The sequence below is a fragment of the Barbus barbus genome (genome assembly GCF_936440315.1).
Source record: "Barbus barbus genome assembly, chromosome: 6".
Classification (NCBI taxonomy): domain Eukaryota; kingdom Metazoa; phylum Chordata; class Actinopteri; order Cypriniformes; family Cyprinidae; genus Barbus; species Barbus barbus.
Genome location: NC_136734.1, coordinates 1,376,477 through 1,401,801, shown reverse-complemented (window position 1 = coordinate 1,401,801; position 25,325 = coordinate 1,376,477). Strand labels below are relative to the sequence as shown.

General features: G+C 34.6%; 2 protein-coding genes across 3 annotated transcripts in view; one reads left to right on the top strand and one right to left on the bottom strand.

The window, feature by feature from the left end:
• Positions 1–25,325, bottom strand: part of LOC306871772 (guanine nucleotide-binding protein G(I)/G(S)/G(O) subunit gamma-10-like) — a 480,959-nt gene that overhangs the window by 247,084 nt on the left and 208,550 nt on the right. The window lies entirely within an intron of this gene.
• Positions 1–25,325, top strand: part of LOC306871757 (colorectal mutant cancer protein-like) — an 84,563-nt gene that overhangs the window by 56,777 nt on the left and 2,461 nt on the right. For both annotated transcript variants that reach the window (XM_079419895.1, XM_079419896.1), the window contains 10 exons: positions 4,750–4,896; positions 5,863–5,952; positions 9,277–9,425; positions 10,412–10,552; positions 12,146–12,246; positions 14,011–14,194; positions 20,432–20,666; positions 21,645–21,857; positions 23,759–23,847; positions 24,694–24,816. In XM_079419895.1, coding sequence (XP_079276021.1) covers positions 4,750–4,896; positions 5,863–5,952; positions 9,277–9,425; positions 10,412–10,552; positions 12,146–12,246; positions 14,011–14,194; positions 20,432–20,666; positions 21,645–21,857; positions 23,759–23,847; positions 24,694–24,816 — 1,472 coding nt within the window. The remainder of the gene's footprint in view (positions 1–4,749; positions 4,897–5,862; positions 5,953–9,276; positions 9,426–10,411; positions 10,553–12,145; positions 12,247–14,010; positions 14,195–20,431; positions 20,667–21,644; positions 21,858–23,758; positions 23,848–24,693; positions 24,817–25,325) is intronic.

Here is a 25,325-nt window from a genome sequence, read left to right as displayed (position 1 = left end):
ATTAAAGTCTTATGGGAGAAGCTGCTGGTCTTTCTGGGCCGCAGATGCTCCTGTTTATATCCCCGACTCATGTTAATGGCATTCAGGTGTTCTCAGTATCACACACCGGCTGATGTAAGAGTCCTCAGAATTAGATATTATTTATTCCTCAAATACATTTCTGGCAGACATTTTTATCCAGAGCAACTTGAACTGCATTTTCGGTATAGTTATTCTACCTGTTTGAGCGACAGGAATGGATCAATCCTGACATTATGTCCGAACGATCATATTTACAGGATGAAATATCCAGTGGGATTTTATTTAAGACCAAACCTTTCCACTCCGTTTCCTAATCTGGGTGGAAATGTCTGACGTGTTGAATGTACAAATTAATTTGTACTCAGTTGATGAAGAACAGAATCTCATTACAGGGAAATGTTTATATGTTGTATAAATTGTAAATGCATTTATTTTATCCTTAAAATCAAACAATGAACTGTAATATTTATTTTCTGTAGATTAAAAAAAAAAATCTATTATCACTGTTATGCTCTTGATCAACACATTTAACCTGAATAAAATTAAAATAAAAAATAATTAATTTAAAACTACGTCTACTGTTATCCTCTTGATCAAGACTCATATTCTAAATAAAAATAAAAATAAGAAAATTAAATGTACTGCTACTATGATGCTCTTGATCAACACACTTAACCTAAATAAAATTTTTTTATAAAAATCTACTATTATTATTATGCTTTTGATCAAGACACTTAACTTGAAAAAATGACAAGTTATCTTTTTCAAATAAATATTATTTGCTTTTATATGCATATTTGTGTCTGATGTCAGAGACACATAAAGACACAGTAATGAGGTCGAGAGTCTCGATGGTCTCAGCATCTCCACAATAAACCCCATCCCGTCAGAAACAGCAAGCGATGCATCGGACAGATTTCATTAGAGATAAATCGCAGGCCGTTTGTATGTCGTAGGTCCGACCCGGCTGTTTCTATAAAAGCCTTTGGCCTTTTTCACTCGATGCATTTCAGGGCTAATCATGTTACTGTGCTAACCGGCTTCAGACGGCCAGATTCGATTACAGGCCGTGTCTAAAAGCAGCAGACTAATCGATGCAAACAGGTTTGTGCTGTGCGTTTTTCCAAACGATCCGAGGACAGAGCCATTCCTTATTTAAGCTCAGTAAATAGATCAATCACCGCCGTATGGCCGCTTCTGTGACACCAGGAAGAAGGACACTGTGCAGGATTCAGCGAAGCCAGGATGAAAACTGAAAAATAATCCAAAACCAGTGACAGAAATGAACTTTTCTATTAAAATTGACCTCCTTAAATGTACCTTCCCCTGTTTTGACATGGAAAACATACCAAAAAATGCTACAAACTTAGTTTTCAGTAAGGGAACAAAACTTTGCAAGACCCTTGAAATACACAGAATTTGTAAGTTTTTTTTCCAGATAATTTATAATTATTTTTTAAGAGATATAACCACGTTTTGTGCTCGGGTCATTTTTGACCCGGATATGTACATTAGGTTTCAACAATATATTTTTTTGTTAAATTATCTGTGAAGTTATATTAGTGTCAGAAAACTTTTGTAACATATACAGTATTTAGTATATTATTAATTATTACTTACAGTATTAGTATTTATTACAGCATTTATTGCTTTTCTCCATATTTTTCACACTTTTGGGACTGAAATTCGTTGCTAAACGTGAATATATGTGCCACTGCAGCACGAAATCACTTTTTTCATCTGAAAGTAAAAGTTTATGCAAATAAAAATAATTTATTAATTTAAGAATGATACTTTAAGAGTAATAGTTATGCTGTTTTGTTAGAAATAAATATGTAGGTTTCTTAAATTTGGACTGTTTTTGAGCAATCATGAGCTAAGTCAAAGGAATTTAATTAAATTATATTCATTCCAATGGGGTTAATACTGGGAATTGTCAGATGATATATTCTTATATTTTGAATGCATTATGAGGGTTAAATTAATTTCCAGGGACATTTTTACCTTTTTAAAGTGGATGTGCATACGTTCATGTAAATTCTTAAACCTACTCAAGAAATGCCATCTGAATAATAAAACACAGTAGGAAATGAAATCAGTATCAATAAAATCCATATTTTCACTGCAGAAGTGGCTCACAAGCTGCATCTGATGTATTTATACAGACTGTTTAATGCAGCTCGGAGATGCCATGAATGCAGTTTTACAGTTGCATGTTATGAGATTGTATGTTTAAAATATAAAATAGATTGAATATAGAACTGTGAAGTGATGCTTTAAATATGAAACTAAAACTGTCAGTAGGTGGCAACAAGTCACTTTGTTAATAAGTGAGTCATTGATTCACTCGTTCAACAGATTCGTTCAAAACGGCTGATTCATTCAGGAGTGAAGCGAGTGATTTTCTGGCATAATACTCTTACTGTTTTTGCCATAAATGCATTTTTTTAGTTTAGCAGCTGTCTTTATGAATGGCTTATTGAATCACAGGAATGAAACACCACTGTGATGATCGGAGACAGTGATTGGTGAAATAGAGCAAAAAAATCCATAATGAAGTATTTGTCTAAAATGTAAATTACTTCATTATTAACTGTACATATATAATAATAATTTTTATTTAATTTTTTAGTTTTTTTGCTTGTTAGTTACACACCAATCACAATCCGGTCCTGAAACATGGCTAATGGCTATTCTTTCTTTTTTTTTTTTTTTTTTTTTCAGAATTATAATTTTTTTTTAAATCACATTTATTATGTAACATTAGCATTTATTTATTTGTTTGTTATACACTATTGTTCAGACTTGAACACAACATTAGGATTTATGTATTTATTTTAATTTTATTTATGCACTATTGTTCAGACTTGAACATAACATTAGTGTTTATTTATTTATTTATTTATTATACACTATTGTTTCAATTTGAACACAACATTAGGATTTATGTATTTATTATACACTATTGTTCAGACTTGAACATAGCATTAGTGTTTATTTATTGTATACTGTTGTTCAAACTTTATTATTTATTATGCATTATTTATTTATTTATTTTACACCATTGTACAAAGTGTAAAATAGCGATCTTAAAAGGACACGAGCGTCCGGCTCAAGCCTGTGCCAGTTGGCGGATATGGTATTTCAGAACCGGACTGTCCCACCTAAAACCGGACTTCTGGCCACTCTAATCATGATCCAGATCTGAAGCACGGCTATATTTAAACTCACACGCCGCAGCCGCTCAACCGTAATTACTGGCCTGGCTTTGTGGCAGTGGTTTTTTTGAGTGGACTCGACTACCGCAGGTCAGCTGTGTGTGTGTGTGTGTGTGTGTATGTGTGTGTGTGTGTGTGTGTGTGTGTGTGTGTGTGTGTGTGTGTGTGTGTGTGTGTGCCGCATTAATGCTGCCGTCATCCATCTAAGTCACAGACGAACACTTACACACTCGCTGCCGTCCATTACAGACTGTGAGGACGGACAGCATTGAACTGCCAAGTTAAATATTGATGTTTTCTCTCTTTGTTAAGAGCTGATGGTTCGAGCGGCTGGTGGAGGGATGTTTCAGTGCAAACACATCAGAGCTTCAGAAACGCTTTAGCTTCAGAAACCCAACTGATTAAAAGCATGGTTTATCATGCAAAATCAAATAAAATGTCCTTAAAATCAAACAGTGAACTGTAATAGTGTTAGTATGAACTGAACGGATCCAACAACATGCTTGACCCTGAACAAACAGACTAAATGGCCAGCATTTGCATCATAAACCATGCACACAATTCAGTTCACAAATTCAACATTGAGCTTGTTTGTATATCTCGTTAATACCAATGATTATGATTAGATTCTCATTATTGCAATACGGTATTATAGTATAAAATATTATGTTGTGCACATTTCACTTCAAATTATATATAGATTTTATTTAATTTTTTAAATGTGACTTGTAGATGTTTTGTGTTTTTTTTATGGTAAAATGGTTACACTCCTATTGATTGTCAGATTAGCTGAAATATTGAACGAGCATGAAAGCATGAGTAATGTTTGATAACTTTGTGAATGATCAGTAAACTCAGATTCTATGTGGTCTGAATCAGTTATTCATCCGGCTCATGTAATAATAATAACACTAAGAGCTTTAGAGGCGTTGAGAGTGCTGAGCTCGGTCTGATGTTGTGTGTGCGGTGCATACGTTCAGGAGTCCTTTATTTGTCCTTTGGCAGCTTTTCCACTGGCAGGAAAAGCTTTATTTGCCTTGAAAAATTCACAATCGCTGCCAACATCACACAGATGCCGCTCTGGGACGGCTGACCCGAGTGCTGCCCTCTACAAACACAAGTGTGTTCACAACAAAATGCCCTTGAAAATCGATTTGGAGGCACATTTATTTCACTGCAGTTCAGAAAAGGTTGATTTCTGATTCTCAGTGCACTCATTGAACTGGTGCTGTGGTGTGTGTGTGTGTCTGTATGTTTTGTGTCTGTCTGTTTGTGTGTGTGTGTGTGTGTGTGTGTGTGTGTGTGTGTGTTTCCTCATCTATTGGATGAGAGGTCTGTGATCATCGTGGCTTCTGCTGCCTGTAATATAGACTGAGCCGAAGCCACGAGGTTAAAATCTGAGCAAACCTCAGTGTCTAGATTTAGCTCTGGAGCTGCTCTCTGAACTCTGAAGATGGAAAACGGACTCAAGCCAGTGTTTTGACAGACAGGTGTGTTTCCGTCCCTGCAGGTGCGAGAGCTGCAGACGCGTCTCCAGAGCATTCAGCCCGGTGCTCCGTCCAGTCCTGGGCGTCTGACTCCAGCGGGACGTCCCATCAACCCCAGCACCGGAGAACTCAGTACCAGCAGCAGCAGCAACGATATCCCCGTCGCCAAAGTACTTCATAGCTCTTGATAAAGCCATTGATTTATTTATTCATATTATTTTTTTTTTAGTACAAGTTAAACTAAATGAAAATGAGATATGGTGCTGTGGCAACTAGATGAAATAAAGTAATAAATAATTTTTTATATATATTTTATTTCAGTTACATACATTTTTTTATAGTTTTATAGTTAGCTAACTTTTATTTTTAAATCTTTTTTTAGTTTTAGTTATTTTAGTACAACTTAAATTAAACTTAAAGCTAAATTAAAATGAGAAATATTGGCTTGCCTGATATTTTTAGCTGAACGTTTTTTATATTTATTTTATTTAAATATAATTTTTATGGGATTTTATTTTCTTTTTAAACATTTAAAAGTATATTCATTTATTTTATTTTATAAATTTTCATATAGTTTATTAATTTGATTTTTCTGTTTTATTTTATTTATTTTAATTTAAGTGCCTTGATCAAAGAGCATAATAGTGATAGATTTAAAAAATATATATTATTTTAATTTAAGTTTGATCAAGAGCATAAGAGTGATAGTAGATTTTACTTGATTATTTTATATTTTATTTTTCCATTTTATTACATTTAAGTGTCTTGATCAGGAGCGTAATAATGATAGTAGATTTTTATTTTATTTCTTATTTTTCCTTTGTATTTTATTTGGTTTTAGTGTCTTGATCAGGAGCGTAATAATGATAGTAGATTTGATTTGATTTAGTATTTTATTTGTTTATTTTATTATTTCTTTTTTTCAGCAGTCTGTTGCTCTTCTGTTATGTGATGCTTTGTGTCATTTCATTGTAGAGTTTAACAGCTCCAGTCCTTAAGTTTTGTTGTTTGAAAAAGAAAACTCACACAGGTTGATATAAAATAACAGAAGTATTGCTTTAGACACAAGGCTGCACTTTATAATGCTCATCCTGTATGTTTGTGTGTGTGTGTGTGTGTGTGTGTGTGTGTGGCAGGTGGCGGAGCGAGTGAAGCTGTCGAAAACGCGCTCAGAATCGCTGCCAGCGGAGAGATCCGTCCTCGGCTCTGAAATCAGCAGCATCGGGGTGAGACAGACAGAAAGACACTTCGACTGTGTTCAGATTAGAAAACCTCACATATTAGAGCTATTACTACAGTACACTGTGTTTTTAAAGTGAATGGGTCACTGGATTAACCAGACCATAATGATCCTGTCTGTTTTACACTGCACATTCACTGTAGTCGATCATGCAGATGTTGTACACACTGCATACTGCACTAATAGTGTGAGTAGTACTGTACTCCCCCCCCCCCCCCCCCCCCCCCTCCCCTCTCTCTCAATTCAATTAAATATTGCTTTATTGGCATGACTGTAAAAAATACAATATTGCCAAAGCTTGAAATATATGTGGAGAAATATAATAACAATGAAAATATCAAAATAATAGAATAAAAACATTATAACAATATTAACTTAAATAAACAGTGTAACAAAAAAGAACTTGTGTGAAAATTTCATACCACAGTGTTTAACGTATAAACACACACAGTTTGAGGGTAACTGTGGTGGACATTAGGGAAACACACTGAGGTCAGACATATTACACACACACACACACACACAGGTTCACCTGCTGTCTCTCAGGCTGTGGCACACACACACACACACACACACACACACGTATCTCGCAGCCAGTGCTGCTGTCTGTCCTTCTCCTGGTATAATCTTTATTTGCTCCTCTTCAGTCATGTCTGTAAAGTTCTTCATAATGTTTTTGAATTTGTTGATGTATATGTCTCTGATTGATTTAAATTGGTAACAGTGAAGTAGGAAGTGCGTCTCTGTCTCAATCTCTCTGTGCACTGATCCAGAGAAACAGGTCACCTTCTCCTCTTCTGTCTCTCTCTCTCTCTGTCTCGCTCTGGCACTAATGCTAATAATCAGAGCCAAAGCGTTTAATATTCCATCAGAGAACAGCAGAACAGACTCAGACATCATTCAGCTGATGTTATGATGATATTTCGATCAGATTCAGAGAAACGACACATGATGCAACAGCTTCTTCAGTGTAAACACAGCAGTTGATGGTTAAGAAAGAAAAGACCAATCAGAGTTCAGAATGCAAATAATCCAATAATGCATGATTTATTATGCAAATGTTTTGATGTCATCACCATTGGTTTATTCTAATTTATTTTTGTTTTTTTATTTTATTGTTTATTTTTATTTTTTTGTTTTATTTTATTTAGGTTAAGCTCTTAACCAAGAGCTTAAGAGCATTTTGTTTTAATTTCCTTTAAATGATTTCTGAGTGTAATTAATGATAGTAGAATTTTTTATTTTATCTAAAAGATGATGTGTAATGAGGTGATTTTATAATTTAAAATTCTGTAAACAAACTTTTACTTTGGATGCGATTAATCGCTTGACAGCACTAATATGTATATATATATATAGTGCCCTCCAAAAGTATTGGAACAGTAAAGACAAAACTGCTCAGTTGGCTGTGGAGTCAAGACATTTACAAATATGATTAAAATATGAATATGAGACAAAAATACAGAATGTTACATTTTATTATTAGCCGTTTCAACACATACATGTTTTACCAAATAAAAAGAACAGCACTTTTAGAGTTCATCCCTCTATCTGATGTGAGCATAAGTATTGGAGCAGTTGCCTCTCAGGTCTTTCTAAGTGATCAGCTGTGTCCTGTTGCATTCATTCTTCAGATATTAAAAGCAGGGAATGTGTCGTATCAGTTATATCCATTACTTCTGTATTCTGAATCTTGCATTCGATGATGACACACAAACCAGGATGAAGACGAGGGAGCTGACTTTGAGAGAAAAGCAAGCAGTTTGGATGCTAAAAGAAAAGAGGAAGTCAGTTAGAGCTCTAGCAAAAACAAAGGGCATGGAGAAATCAAGAGTTTGGAAACCACCAGCAACACCAGCAACCAGCAACGACCTGATCGGCTGAGAAAACAACAGTAGTTGATGACAGACAAATCATAAAAGCTGTGAAAATGAATCCTAAAAGACGTGTCTGTAAAATCACCAACAACTTCCAGAAAGCTGGGGTGATGCTCTGACAATCTACTGTCCTCAGGAGACTTTGACACAGAATTACAGATGCTACACAGCAAGATGCTAACCTCTGACCAGCACCAAAAATAGAAACCCAAGATTAGAGTTTGCAAAAAAGCACAAAGGTGAGCCAGAAGAGTTTTGGAGCTGTGTTTATGGACCGATGAGACAAAGATGAACCTTTATCTAAGTGATGGGAAAGCAAAAATGTGGAGAAAAAATGGAACTGCAAATGATCCCAAGCATACAGCCTCATCTGTAAAGCATGGTGGAGGTGGTGTCATGGCATGGGCATGCATGGCTGTCTCTGGAACAGGCCCTCTCAACTTTACTGATGACTTAATGTATGATGACAGTAGCAGAATGAATTTGGAAGGGTACAAAACCATCTTGCCTACCAATATTCAAGAAAATACCACCAGATTCATTGGGAAGTGCTTCATATTGCATCAGGACAATGACCCAAAACACCCTGCCAGTTCAGTCAAGGAATTTATAAGAGCAAAGAAATGGAAAGTGTTAGATTGCCCAAGTCAATCTCCAGATTTAAATCTGATTGAACATGAATTTCAGCAGCTGAAGAGGAGAGTAAAGGCAGAAACTCCCCAAAACAAGCAACAATTGGGATTGGCTTCATTAAAGGCTGGGAAAAGTCTTTCAAAGGATGAGAGCAAGAGTCTGGTGATGTCTATGGGTCACAGACTCACTGCTGTGATTGTGTGCAAGGGATCTGCAACTAAATAATAGCTTTTAATCTTTTATATCTGCCTTATGTTCAGCTGTCCCAATACTTATGCTCACATCAATGAGTGGGATGAACTCTAAAAGTGCTGTTCTTTTTATTTGGTAAAACATGTATGTGTTAATCGCTCTGAGTACCCAGAAAAGCGCTATATAAATGTAACAAATCTGCAGAATCTTGCAAATCTCCCCACACCGTGATGTAGATGTGGGGGTGTGTTTGAATGAGCCGTTTTAGGGGGGCGTGGCAGAGTCTTAACTTTTATAAAGAATATCTCTTTGGTTTTGAGACTTTAGTCTTTGCAACTTCAGGGATCTTATCTATCCACAAACAGCTTGTAACACTCCAAAGAGAAAGACAAACTTGAAATCGCATCATATGACCCCTTTAAAGCTTATAAAGTACAAACAACCAAAAATGAGTTTCAACTGAATCTATTTACATTAAGGTTTGAGCTGAATGCGTTGCAGGATATTGTGGAGAAGACAAATGAAATGCAGTGTGATGAGTATGAGGGTTTGAGTGCAGTAACAGCGGTGATCCGCTGGTTTAGTGTTGTTTCCGCGTGTCTCCGCAGGTGTCCAGTAACGTGGCTGAACACCTGGCTCATTCCCTTCAGGACTGCTCCAACATCCAGGAGATCTTCCAGACGCTCTACTCACACGGATCCGCCATCTCCGAGAGCAAGATCCGCGAGTTCGAGGTGGAGACGGAGAGACTCAACAGGTTAGAGAGCACAGACGACAAGAACCGTAGGATTCACTCAAATCACTCGAAGTCAACTTCACTCAGTTACGTGTCTCAGTATAGAATATTTCCACTTCATACCCGTGGAGTTATTGCTAACTAAAACTATTTACTAAATGTTTTTGTTAATTGAATTGAAGCTGAAATAAAATAAAATATTAAATAGAAACTTAAACAACTTTAACTTATTTTATTAAAAAATTATTTAATTTCTCATTTTTAAGTTAAAATTTTTTACTAACTCACTGAAATGGAAATAAATTAAAGTTACATAGAAATATAAAAAATGAACAAAATGACAAAAGCACATAATAAAATTACTAAAACTGAAATTAAATTAAATAAAATGAAATTAAGTAAGTTGAAGTTGAAGTACTAAAATGACTAAGATGTGTAAGTACTAAAAAAAAAAATAAACTAAATAGAAATATTAAAAACTAAAAATTATTTAAAAATTATAAAAATGTAATTGAAATAAAAAAAATTAATTATGAAGTACTTAAATGACAAAACAAACTGAAATAAAAATGAGCTAAAAAAAATCCTAATGAAAATGAAAAACATCAAAAATACTAAAACTTCAATGAAATTTAATGAACTGAAATAAAATAAATTAAATTTTTTCAGTTGAAGTACTAAAAAGCATAAATCTCAAACTGAAATAAAAATAACCTAAATAGAAATATTTAAAAAACAAAAACAAAACTGACAAAATGACTAAAACTTAAATGAAATTCAATCAAATGAAATAAAATAAGTTTTTAAAGTTTGTACTGAAGTACTAAACTAAGTACTATGACAGACTCAAACTGAAAATAAATAATACTGAAATAACATTGCATTATACAGAAAATACTGCATTTGTGCTATTCGTCTTCAGATATCCCTATAGTGAGCGTGTAGGGAGCAGTGAACACTATGTAGGGACCCTGTGTGTATATCTGATCATGACTGCTGTGTTTCAGTCGTATCGAGCACCTGAAGTCTCAGAACGATCTGCTGACCATCACGCTGGAGGAGTGTAAGAGTAACGCCGAGCGGATGAGTATGCTGGTGGGGAAATACGAGTCCAACGCCACCGCGCTCAGACTGGCCCTGCAGTACAGGTACACACACACACCACACACACATTATAGTCCGATCCTAAACACACTCACACTTGGCTCTCGCTGCTGAAGACTGTTTCCGCTTCCTTTTAGATGCTTAATCGCTTTCAGTGTCATTATTTGATAAAAGCATCAGAGGTGGTGTGACCTGCAGACGAGTGTGATGAAAAGCTGCCGTATCGCTGGGGAAATCTCCGTCTTACGCACACACACACATGCTCACACACTCACTCACACATACATACACTCACTCACACCCACTCATACACACTCACGCTCAAACACACACACACAGCTGTTTTGAATCATAATAATATTTTACAATTGTACCTGTATTTATGATCAAATCAGTGCAGCCTGGGTGAGCAGAAGCAGCATGTGTTGGATGAGTGATTGTCTGCTGGTGTGTGGGGTTTTCAGCAGGAGGTCGAGGATCTGATTGAATTTGTTCTCCAGTGATCATGATGTCATCTGACTGTCATTACATGAGGCCAGTCAAACGCTCATAAAGACGGCGCAGAGAGCATAAAACACCATAATTAATCACGCTGACAGCTCTCACACACACACAAGCAGATCAACAGCATAAACACACTCACGTGATCACAGATGCTTCACACTTCTCCTGCGACAGCATTCACATAAGAACACAAATAGCAAGAGAAGAGTGAAACAACTCAGTCTGTATATGATGGCCGACTGGAAAATAATTATTTGTGACTTCATTTCATTTTGATGGGCACATTTATTTCTGTAATAATGTGCACTGATAATTCACAATATTTAGTATTTTTATTCATTAGTGTATATGTTGCTAAAATAAAATAACTAATTAATTCATACAATTATTTATAATCAGCCACACCAGGTTGGTTTGTTTACTTTTACGTGTGTGTGTGTGTGTGTGTGTGTGTGTGTATTTATATAGAGAGAGAGAAAGAGAGATGTGTGAGAGAGAGCGATGGATACATTTTTTTTATATTTTTTCTGGTTTTACTTAAATTTTTTGTTAAAGTTTTAGAAATTCTGTTGTTATCAGCTTTTTAAAAATATCTCTGTAAAATATTTAATAATATTTTTTAGTTTTGTTTTGTTTGTTATTTTAGTATTTCAAGTTAACTAAACAAAAATGAGAACTAGCAACTAGCTGAAATAGGGTTTTATATTTTATTTTAGTTATGTTAAAATGTATTTTATTTTTTAAGTAACACTGATGGTTTTTTTATGGTTTCAGTTTTAACAAAAATAACCCTGCTTTAAAGCTGGTGTGTGATTTGTAAAAATAACTAGACTTTTCCAGTTTCTGTAGAAAATGAAGTTATTTCTCCAGTAACTTCATACAGTCAGACTCACTGAAGAAGATCCAGGACTCTGTGACTCGTGTAGACTGCTTCTTGTTTGTTTGTACCTGTGTTATAATCGGAGGCTGATGAAACGAGTGCATTCCAGCATCACGTCTGGGCCTGTTTCTGGCTTTTGTTTCCCGTTAAATATTTTTTCAGAAGCTGATGAAAGATCTGTACTGGCCTCCACATTCCTCCGGAGTGTGTTTTCATGACCGTGTGTGTGTGTGTGTGTGTGTGTGTGTTGCAGTGAGCAGTGTATCGAGGCGTATGAGCTGCTGCTGGCGCTATCCGAGAGTGAACAGGGTCTGGTTTTGGGTCAGTTCAGAGCCGCTGGGGTCAGTGCTGTGGGTAAGAGACACACACACACACACACACACACACACATCTGAATCAGAACGTCCCATACACTTCTGTTATATATACAGATAGTTATAAGTGCTATAACCCAGGAGTTCCCAAACTTTTTTGTCAGCCGAACCATTTGAGCTCAAATAATTTCTTGAATGCCCACTTAAATTTTCAGTTAATATTTCAATAATTTAACACCTCATTTGCATGTTCATGGTCCTCTGATGTCAGTTAAAGGTCACATGACATACAGGTAAACAAATAAAATATATGTTTTAAATATAGTACAAATACAAAAATGCAAATAAATATTTGTATAGAATTTTAGATTTTTTATTTATTTAAAAAAAAAATCTTAATTTGACATTTTGATAATTTAATTATTTTTAAAATATATAAACCTGAGTTTTTGAAACACTGGCCCTTTGAAATCTGTTGTATTTTTTCCTCATTTGTTTCCCCATTTAAATGGTTAAATAAAATTTTAATAATGAAAAAACATGTCTGAATAATTTAAATTGTGAAACACTAACTTTTTACAATAATACAGCCCTATTAAATGTTTTATTTTTCCCAAATTCTTTTTCAGTTTAAACCTGGATTCTGTTTTAATGGTTTAATTAAGTTTTAGTTATCAAATAGCATATTTAATCAATTGAATTCATAAAGCTTCAACAATTTAATAGTTTATTAACATTTTTACAATAATAGTACCCTATGAAATTTATTTATTTATTTATTTTTCTATTTTATTATTTAATGCAAATTTATTATTACGTTTACTTAAAAGCAGTTGTAATCAAATGATGGCGTAAAATATTAAGTTAAATATTTTTTTAAATTTTTAATTCCTTTTTTTTTAGCAAACAAAAAATTGGTTTACTGTTCAAATGGAAGAAAAATTGTTTAGCATTCCTTTAAAAAAAATCATATTAATATTATTGTTGCTTTTTCTACTATAGTATTATATTTAGTATTTTATATTATATTTTTGTCACAATTTCTTCAAGTTAAACCAAGACAATACTGTGCAGAGACATGCAGACTTCATATTAAATTTCATTCATATTTCATCAATTTCACAACATGATTTACTGTGTATTTCTGTGAATCTGTATTGTATAAAGCACGATAGAGATGACTGTGATTTTTATACAGTCGTCCCTCCTTCATGCTCGCTGTTCTCCTCGGGAGCTTTGAGCAACATTTAATATCCTGGTTCTCCAGCGCTTCATTAACGGCTCATGAGTTATTAGTGTAATTAGTTTCTCTCCACACACTGAACATCTGAACGTATCCACACCGCTGATGGAGAAATTAAACATAAATTATTCAATAAAACTGTGAGAATTCAGCATGTCGAGATCCACAGAATCTGGGCCAGATTTCCACACAATTCATCGGTCACAGTCGTTTATTTCTAAATATTATCTTTGATTATTTTCTTTTCATTATAATTGCATTTGGAAAGAGTCTTGCATAAATGTTTAAATTAATTACAAAGTGTAGTGTTTTAATTAGATCATGTTTTCAGCTAACAGTGTGGTACTTTCAGCTCTGATTAACATATTTTACCATATATTTAAATCTCCTTGTGCAGTTACACTTAAAGTTCCCCTACAGAAATGATGAAAATATATTATATCGTATATTATATGATACTTATATCGTGTGTGGATCTGAACCGACAGCTGTGGATAAGCGAATCATTCTGAAACAGTATTTTCGTGAGGTTGTGTAATATTTTAATGTGTGCGATGGCAGGAGAGCAGGCGGGTGAAGAGAGCATCACACAGATCCTGAAGAAAGCTCACGACAGCAGAAAGACGGCAGAGATCGCCGCTAAAGATCTGCTGACGCGTCTGGATGGCAGCTGCGGAGCTGTGTTTGCGGTCAGCGGCTGCAGCGTCCAGCCCTGGGAGAGTCTCTCGTCCAACAGCCACACCAGGTGAATTCATTCATTCTCCCTTATTCTTCTTTTAAATCTTCCTTTCTAAATCGCTTCTATACATTCAGAAAGTCTTCCAGTTTTATGGACAATTTTTGTTATTTCTTATTTACAGTACATGCACTGAAAGTATTCCCAATTTAGTTTTTTTGTTGTTTGTTTTTTTGTCAGCCGAGCCTCTTTCACCTAATATATGTACTTGAAGTTCCCCCTGAGATTTTAGGTAATAAGTTAATAAAAAGTAACACATTTGCATGTTCACAGTTCTCTGATGCTGGTTAATGGTCAGATGGCAAATAATACATTAATTAATTAATTATTAGCTTTTCATTAAACTCATGAACCCCAGTTTGGGAAACCTTGACATAGTGTAATGTTTAATGCACTTCATGTTGTTAATAACAACGAACATATTTTCATTCTTAACGTGATAAAAGAGTTAGGTCAAAAGTAATCTAAAAGTAGTCTGATTACTTAAAATGTCTAATGTAATGGATTATGTTACTATGTGTGGATTATGTTGTGTGGTGTGTGTGTGTGTGTGTGTGTGTGTGTATATATATATATATATATATATATATATATATATATATATATATATATATATATATATATATATATATATATATATATAAGTTTACATAGAAAGGAGTGTGTGACTTAATCAAGTAATAAAAAGTAAATGCATGTGTGTGTATATACATCAACACCACGTGATATTTTATTTTAAAGTAATTAACTGATTTATGTATATTTTTTTGTATATTTATTAAAAATATATAAATGTATAAATAATATATTTTAAAGGGGTCATGAACTGAGAGACCAAAGTTCCCTTGATCTTTTGACATGTAAGAAGTCGTTCTACAATAATAATTTACTGTTTCAGAACTCAAAATTTTGTCGTTAGTGTATTGTATTGTGTATTATATTGAAACTCTGGCGGTGAAACAATGGTGGACAGCTCTCAGCTTGGGTCTAAGGTAAAACGGGTCTAAGGTAAAACGCTAGTGTCAATCAACAATCATGGGAGGGGCCTGGGTCTGTGACATCACACAGCCAAGAAGCTGAGAACGGCTTGATTTGAGGAAGGCGATATTATTTATAGATTTTTCTTTTTTTTTAAATCACATTTTGCAACCGATGACCCCTTTAATAAATATATAAATAGATTATGTATTTCTAAATATTTATTTATATAAAAAAGTGAAATAATTGTACATATAAAACATGAAAAATTTGTTAAATTATTTATAATTACTTGCAGCCACAGAAGGTAAGAGTTGTTTTCATAGAAAAGTAGAAATGATTCCATGTGTTTTTTTGTTATTTGTGTTTATATTTTGGTTTTAAAATGTTTACTGAAAAGGTGTGTTAATACTTTGATTGGTAAGATTTTTATTAAAAATAATTATTTAAGGATTGATACAGGAAAGGCATTGTGGACTCCAGCGGCTGTGTGATTCTGCAGGTCTGGTGTTTATCTGTCTGACGTTTTGTACGTGGTTCTGGTCCAGCGGTTGCCCATGACAACACACTCTCATCCGCGCTGATGTGTGAGGTTTCCCATGAGCTTTCATTGAGATTAACTGCTGCACAAACATCCATCCGATCACCTGATGCTGCAGCTGTCAGTCACACCAGTGTTTCTCTCACACACACACACACACACACACACACACTGCGCTGAATCACTATATATGTATTAAAAAAAAGATAATTTATCATCATTCATGTCGTTCCAAACATGCATGACTTTCTCTCTTCTGTTGAAGATGAGTAAATGATGAGAGATGTTTCATGTTTTGATAACTTGTAATATTAATGCTGTGACATTAGTGAGGTGTGGGTCATTGTGAGAATGAGACTGAACTGATCTAATGCAGAAAAACCTCTTCAAACTGACAGCTTGATATCTGGGAGGATCGATTATAAGATGATGTGTTGATCTTCAGAGGCTTGTATGCTGAAGGTTTGTCATGTGTACATGAGTTCAGTAATGTGCTAAATATGTATTTTATACAGCAGAAATGACTGACAGACAAACATTGACTTATTGCAGACAGTCTCATGCCTCACCTCCCAGCACGTACACTCACACACACACACACACACACACAGGCATTTATTGCGTGTGACAGCAGGAGGGCGAGTGAATTGCGCTGATGTCTCGTGTAATTCGTCAGGCTGCAGCAGCGTTTCATTATTGAAATGAAAAATAAATTATGTCTGCAGTAACCGTTCCACGACTTATGAATTAATGAAATATGGTTTATTTTCAATCATGACAAATTACAAGTTTATTGTATGTGCTATTAGTAAAACTAAATTATGCCACTACCCTAAATGAGATTTTTAGGGTAATTTAGATTATTTTTGTAACAGGAAAAAATTGTAACACTTTAGTATAGGCACCAATTCTCACTATTAACTAGTGGCTTATTAGCATGCCTATTATTAACATATTGGCTGTTTATTAGTACTTGTAAAGCACATATTCTGCATGAGCATATTCCACATCTCTAATCCTACCCAATACCTGAACTTAACAACTACCAACTAACCTTATATATAAACAACTTATACATATGTCTATATATAGTATATGTAAATATGTAGTATATAATATACTACATATTTACTTATACTATATATAGACATATGTATATTATATATGTTTATTTAATATAGAATTTTTTTTTTATAGCTTATTTACAGGACTTTTTTATATATGTGTATATATAGCTATTAGTTATATATAATGTATATGTATAAGTAATTTGTAATTTTTATTATTTATTTCTTACTACACACACACACACAACTACCCATATATATATATGGGTAGTTAACGTATCAATGTGTCCTATGGTCTAATAGAAAAAAAAGAAACGAACATTGAAGATAAGCCTCTCTCATGCTATTTGTAACTAAGAATGAAGATACATTTTTCTCATGTTGTTTGTATGTTAAGTTTTTTTTCTTTTTTTTCTAGTTTTGCTATGTCACACCATAGGATGCAGTCCAATTTTGATTTGTCAACTACCCTACCTATATGCTTATATATATATATTAGTGCCCTCCAAAAGTATTGGAACAGTAAAGACAAAATTGCTCTGTTGGCTGTGGAGTCAAGACATTTACAAATATGATTAAAAGATGAATATGAGACAAAACTACAGAATGTCACATTTTATTATTAGCCGTTTCAACACATACATGTTTTACCAAATAAAAAGAACAGCACTTTTAGAGTTTATCCCTCTATCTGATGTGAGCATAAGTATTGGAGCAGTTGCCTCTCAGGTCTTTCTAAGTGATCAGCTGTGTCCTGTTGCATTCATTCTTCAGATATTAAAAGCAGGGAATGTGTCGTATCAGTTATATCCATTACTTCTGTATTCTGAATCCTGCAATCGATGATGACACACAAACCAGGATGAAGATGAGGGAGCTGACTTTTAGAGAAAAGCAAGCAGTTTGGATGCTAAAAGAAAAGAGGAAGTCAGTTAGAGCTCTAGCAAAAACAAAGGTCATGGATAAATCAAGAGTTTGGAAACCACCAGCAACCAACAACGACCTGATCGGCTGAAAAAACAACAGTAGTTGATGACAGACAAATCATAAAAGCTGTGAAAATGAACCCTAAAAGACGTGTCTGTAAAATCACCAACAACTTCCAGAAAGCTGGGGTGATGCTCTGACAATCTACTGTCCTCAGGAGACTTTGACACAGAGTTACAGATGCTACACAGCAAGATGCAAACCTCTGACCAGCACCAAACATAGAAAGACAAGATTAGAGTTTGCAAAAAAGCACAAAGGTGAGCCAGAAGAGTTTTGGAACTGTGTTTATGGACCGATGAGACAAAGATGAACCTTTATCTAAGTGATGGGAAAGCAAACATGTGGAGAAAAAAAGGGAACTGCAATGATCCCAAGCATACGGCCTCATCTGTAAAGCATGGTGGAGGTGGTGTCATGGCATGGGCATGCATGGCTGTCTCTGGAACAGGCCCTCTCAACTTTACTGATGACTTAATGTATGATGACAGTAGCAGAATGAATTTGGAAGGGTACAAAACCATCTTGCCTACCAATATTCAAGAAAATGCCACCAGATTCATTGGGAAGTGCTTCATATTGCATCAGGACAATGACCCAAAACACCCTGCAGTTCAGTCAAGGAGTTTATAAAGAAGAAATGGAAAGTGTTAGATTGCCCAAGTCAATCTCCAGATTTAAATCTGATTGAACATGAATTTCAGCAGCTGGAGAGGAGAGTAAAGGCAGAAACTCCCCAAAACAAGCAACAATTGGGATTGGCTGCATTAAAGGCTGGGAAAAGTCTTTCAAAGGATGAGAGCAAGAGTCTGGTGATGTCTATGGGTCACAGACTCACTGCTGTGATTGTGTGCAAGGGATCTGCAACTAAATAATAGCTTTTAATCTTTTATATCTGCCTTATGTTCAGCTGTCCCAATACTTATGCTCTCATCAATGAGTGGGATGAACTCTAAAAGTGCTGATCTTTTTATTTGGTAAAACATGTATGTGTTGAAACGGCTAATAATAAAATGTGACATTCTGTAGTTTTGTCTCATATTCATCTTTTAAGACATTTGCAAATATGATTGACTGCACAGACAACAGAGCAATTTTGTCTTTACTGTTTCAATACTTTTGGAGGGGACTGTGTGTGTCTGAATCTGGATCCGGAGGTTTGAGGCTCGTCTGTTGTTCTGGATGATGATCCTGCAGTGAACGGATGGGATTTCAGGCTCGTTGCAGCTTCTCAAATAACCACACATTGATTTTCTCCCTCTATCCTCCATTCAGTGTTACAGCGTCTCTGAACTGTGTGCTTACAGATGAGGAGAAACAGAGCTCATCTCCTGCGTTTACTGCTGTTCTCCAGCGCTCAGATATTATTGAGTTTTAATGAGACAGGTGTTGTTTCCAGGTTTCATTGTTTTCCCGCGGTAATCTTGTCCTGCTCATTGAAGTGTGTAAATGATTATGAATATTTCTGTTGATGATGTTCAGACCAGTGATGGTTGAGTTTATAATGACTGACAGATCTGAAGATTATAAGTATGTGTGTGTGTGTGTGTGTGTGTGTGTCAGCAGTGTTTCTGTGCAGATGGAGATAATTGGGATTGTCATTGTAATTAGGGGCTTTGCTAATTGAGGGAGGGAGATTGATTTGGAGGCGTTTTCACGCTTCATTGCGATTGTGTTGAGTCTGGTTCAGACTGACGATGATTAAACCGCTGGAGTCACACAGTCTGTGCAGCGTCTCATCAACAGCACTTTCTCACACGCGTCTCACCACAAATCAACAACTCGGTAAAAACCAATGATGGGCTGCCAATTTGTCACTGCCATGAACAGCCCTGGCTTAATAAATAATAGTAATATTAATAATAATAACTCCCGTTGTTATTAAAATGATTATAAACTTTAATTGTAAAAAAAAAAAAAAGAATAATAATAGTTACTCTTATTAGTAAAATAATTATACATTTCATTATAAAATGCTTCTACTTCTATTATTATTATTATTAAGAATTGTCATTATTAAATGTCATTATAAAAATGTATGATTCAATTATAACAGTAATAATATTTAAATAATATTTAAATAACTATATATATATAACAGTAAATAATATTTCATTTGTATAATACATTTTATAATTATTTTGTAATAACAATTACTCTTATTTTTATAAAAAATTATTGTTATTATAAAAAGAATCTATGAAAATAAAAATTCTAACATTTAATAGAAAATGTAATAACTGTTATTAAATATATTTTAAAAAATTACTATACAAAATTATAGTAATAATTACTCTTATTAAAGATTAATTTTAAATTATATAATAATAATAACTTAATATAAATGATTTGTATAATATATTTTATAATTATGTTGTCATTTTTATTTTATTAATATTATTATGACTTATTATTTTGTAATTTAATATTTTATTATACATGTTTAGAATTCATTTTATAATAATAATAATAATAACAACTAGTAGTATCTAAAATATGGGAATTGGCTAAATAATAACATAGAGACAAAAGTATTTTAGTAAAAAAAATTTATGGTTGGTGAGAATAATAAAAAATGTATTTCTATGCAAACCCTTTCAAAAGAGTTTTATGGTTATGGCAATAACATTTTTCTTTTAATATAAATCTTCAGAATTTTTGTCAATGTTGCAGCACCACCAGCTCGACGGCCAGCAGCTGTGACACGGATTTCTCCAAAGACGACGAGCATCGTCTGAAGGACTACGTGCAGCAGCTGAAGAACGACCGGGCGGCCGTCAAGCTGACCATGCTGGAGCTGGAGAGCGTCCACATCGACCCGCTGAGCTACGACGTCAAACCCCGCGGAGACTCGCAGAGACTCGACCTGGAGAACGCCGTGCTCATGCAGGAGCTCATGGCCATGAAGGTGCCCAAACTCTGCTAATAATTATAATAATAAATCAACTTAGCTTGTCGGCTTCTGCAGTAAAACGTGAACTCGTGATGCCGTGAAAGTGGACAATACGGGCTTTTTTGACAAAAATGTGTTTAGGGTTCAGATCGCGCTATATATGTGGAGAATAATGCACGGCGGATCCAAGGTATGACCGTGATTTATGCATTGGACCTCGCACCCGCTGAGAGAAGCTAAAAGAGTCCATAAGATTGCAAAAGTCCTTGATAACGGTTTACCAGGGCAACAAACGGGACATTAATATTTTTATTTACATTAATATTTTTCCTATTTTCATCATATTTTATATTTTTTATCCATTTTGATCATTTTTAAAGTGTTTAATTTAATCTTTTTCAGGTAAAATATTCAATCTTTTTAGTGTTTTACTTTATTTTAAATAATTTAAATGTGATTTCAAACATATCTTGTTCACATTTTCATGATATTTTATATCTTAGTGTTTTATTTTGATTAGTTTTTTTATTTAAAAAAATATTTTAGTTTATTTTAAATAAAATATAGCATCTTTTTATGTCATCTATTTGTATTCATTTAAAATAATTGATTTGAATGCCGTTTAAAAATATTTCATATTCATACTTTTCATATTCCTCTTTATTTCATATTATTTAAGTAGTGCTTTATTTTGATGTATTTTTATATTTTAATTAATTATCTTTTCATTAACTCAGAAACCCCCATTAGAGAAAGTCTGGTATATGCAATATAGTTTTTCTCGTGTTTATATAGATTATAAGTCGATACAATATGATAAGAATGCACTAATCTTCATTGCATCAAACACAAGGTCAGGGTTTGATGAGTGTGTTTGTGAAGCGTATCCGAGCCGTGAGATGCTCTCAGCGGTGATGTGACCTGTCAGATGAAGCTCTGTGAAATGAGCTGTAGGTCTCAGATGTGTGTGTGTGTGTGTGTGTGTGTGTTCAGGAGGAGATGGCTGAGCTGAAGGCGCAGCTGTATCTGCTGGAGAAGGAGAAGAAAGCTCTGGAGCTGAAGCTGAGCACGAGGGAGGCTCAGGAGCAGGCCTATCTGGTGCACATCGAGCATCTGAAGTCTGAGGTGGAGGAGCATCAGGAACAGAGACGCCGGTCGCTCAACTCCACCGGCAGCAGCGCTGGAGCCAAAGACAAGAGCGGGAAGGTACAGTACATACACTACAACATACTGTCAGCTGCAAATGTGTGCATGTATCATAAAAATCCTAAATGGAAATGTCAAGATACAAATAAAAGATAAAATTTTTTAGTCATGAAAAGTTTAAAATCATAAGACTTGTGCACATCATCTGTCTGTCCTTCCTTCTGTCCATCCTTCCTTCTGTCTGTCCATCCTTCTGTCTGCTGTCTGTCCTTCCTTCTGTCTGTCCATCCTTCTGTCTGCTGTCTGTCTGTCTGTCCATCCTGCTGTCTGCTGTCTGTCCTTCCTTCTGTCTGTCCATCCTTCTGTCTGCTGTCTGTCTGTCTGTCCATCCTGCTGTCTGTCTGTCTGTCCTTCCTTCTGTCTGCTGTCTGTGCATATGTCTGTCTGTGCTCGTCTCCAGCAGCAGCTTGTGTGAATTATTGACGAGTATCTTCTCTCTCTCTGTTTCGATCGATTGCTCTGCTCTATTCTTGTCTCTCTGCTGTGAAAGCGTCTCTTCTGTGGGTGTGAGAGCGGGTTTGTCTGCTGTCGATCTCTCATGTGCTGTGCAGGAGTCTGCGTTACACGTGATGTTCTCTTACAGTATCTGCAGATCCCAGAACGCCTCGTCAAACCTGTGACCTTGATATTGCTAGCGCAGTGCTCTACTGTACACATAATCCTCTTTATTTATTAGCACCACATAAGGTCCAGTTACTTTTTTAATGATAATTTGTTAAGATAGTTGCATTTACGTTTATGTATTTAACAAGTGATTTTATCCAAAGCAACTTGCAATAAAGAAACAAATTTGACAACAGTTTTGTCATTTCATGCTTTCCCTGGAAATCAAACCCATGACCTTGGTGTTGCTAGTAGTATGATTTACTGTTTGAGCTTCAGGAACAGTTACATTATCATGATAAAACATGTCTGCTTATCCAATACGTAAATACTCATGAAATATTCATTCGTGCAAATGGTTTAATTACATTAGAAGAACTAGAGTGAAACTAGGGCTAATTTCAGCGGTTCTCAACCAGGGGGCCTCAAGATGACTTATGATTTTAAAATAAGCTAAAACAACTTAAAATCAAGACTTTTTCAAATTTATTTCAATCCCTCTACAATGTTTTTTTTTGTGTGTTTGTTTGTCTTTGAAGAAACAGGATTATCACAGACTCTGAAAACCTGGATATATGAGGAGGCCTTGATTTCTTTCATTTAAGGAAATATTTTGAATTAGCTTTTTTCATTTTAAGTTTGTTTAAATTTTAATAATTGTATGTGCTTTTGTAATTTTTCATGTTTCTATTTATCTTTAATTTATTCCTATTTCAGTTAGTTGCCAAGTAAACTTTTTTTTGCAATATTTATATTTTATGTGTATTTGTCACTTATTTGTTGTAATATTTCTGTTTAGCTTTATTTATTTATTTTTAGTTTTTTTTTGCCACGGCTGTGTCTGATGTTTCTAGGGTTTTTCATATTTAAGTTTGCATACAATATTTGTTATTTTGTTTGTCTTTTTTTAGTCATTTTAATATTTATTTTTGCTAATTTTTAGTTAAATATACAAATAACATGATTTGCATACAATTTTGATTTGCTCATAAATATTGAAGGAAACCGTGATTAGACAGTGAATTGTGATCGTGTGATATTTGGCTGTCATGTGTTAATGAGCTCGTGGTTGTGATGTCATCAACATGCTGTTTTTTTAATAAACTGTTTTTTGACATTTAGCTTTAATCTCTTTGGATGTGGAGAGGACGTTTTTAAGCACTGAAAGTTAGTGTTGCATGTAAAAACAGGATTGATGCACATTTGAAACGAGAGACTTTGATATGAACCATTTAACCGACTTGATGCAGACACAAATCTGTAAAAACTGATTGCTGTCTGTCTGTGTGTGTTTACAGGACTCTGATTCTCCAGCGATCAGTCTGTCTGATCTGAGGAGTCTGAGCGACAGCGACCTCGCAGCGGAGCTCACCAGCGTCCTCCGGAGGTCAGTTACTCTCAAACCTCTGAGCCTTCTTTTGTGGATGTGTTTTGAGTATCATATTTGATCATCAGGCTTTTATGGCTCATGTAGTCTGAATTATGATGATGAAATTCTGATGCTTGTATTGTAAATCAATGAGATCTTTATAACAGTACAGCAGATATTGACATAAAAGTATATAAATATCAGTGGTCACTCCAATAATATGTGACCCTGGAGCACAAAACCAGTCATAAGGGGCAATTTTTCAAAATAGAGATTTCTACATCATCTGAAAGCTGAATAAATAATCTTTCCATTGATGTATGGTTTGTTAGGATAGGCTGAGATACAACTATTTGAAAATCTGGAATCTAAATATTGAGAAAATCTCCTTTAAAGTTGTTCAAATGAAGTTCTTAGCAATGCATATTACTAATCAAAAATTAAGTTTTGATATATTTATGGTAAGAAATCTACAAAATATCTTCAAGTAACATGATTTTTACTTAATATCCTAATGATTTTTGGCATTAAAGTAAAATTTATAATTTTGACCCATACAATCTGGCTATTGCTACAAATATACCTGTGCTACTGATGACTGCTTCTGTGCTGCAGGGTCACATATGTCTCAGTAAGATGAGATGTAAATGATCCAAACATATAATGCAATCCAATGCTGATGGAGAGATGAAGAAATAAACGCTCCTCAAAAGATCCTGATGATCAGATTTGAGACATTGATTGATGGAGAATCAAGTAAAGCTGAGCTGCTTCAGTCCAGGAAGTGTTCATCTGGAAATATGACTGCAGTTATTCTGACGCATTCTTGATCAAAATCAGTCAAGGTGTGTGTGTGTGTTGCAGAGAGAAGAAGCTGAAGGGTCGTGTTCAGGAGTTGGTGGCAGCGTTAGAAAGACTGACTAAGAGCAGTGAAGTCAGACATCAGCAGTCGGCGGAGTTCGTTAACGACCTGAAACGAGCAAACAGGTACCAAGCACACAGGAACAGACGGCTCCGAGGCTTGCACTGATCTGTAAAGAGGATTCAGTGTTTGTGTTCAGCTGAGCGGCGCCTCCTGCTGGTGTTTAATACAAGCTGCTCACTCTCCGAACACCATTAATGCTGGTATTGCACATGGGAAATTGCTGCTGAATATATGTTTGCATTTATTATTATTTTAGTGTTATCTATATATTATTATACTATTTATTAATATTTAGAATCGGCTTTGATTTTCTTTTATTGTTGGTTTTAATTTTATGTTTTTTAAATAGTTTTATGTGCTTTTTTCAATACATCTGTTTAGCTTTGATATATTTTTATTTCAGTTGCAGTAATTTTGGTTCTTCAGCTTATTGCAGTTAGTTGCGAAGGCTACATTTCTATGTTTGTCTTTTAATTTATATTTTTTGTTATGCACTTGTCATTTATATTCATTTTTTTATGTTTTTGTTGAGCCTTTATTATTTTCAGTACCTAAGCTTATTTCAGTTATT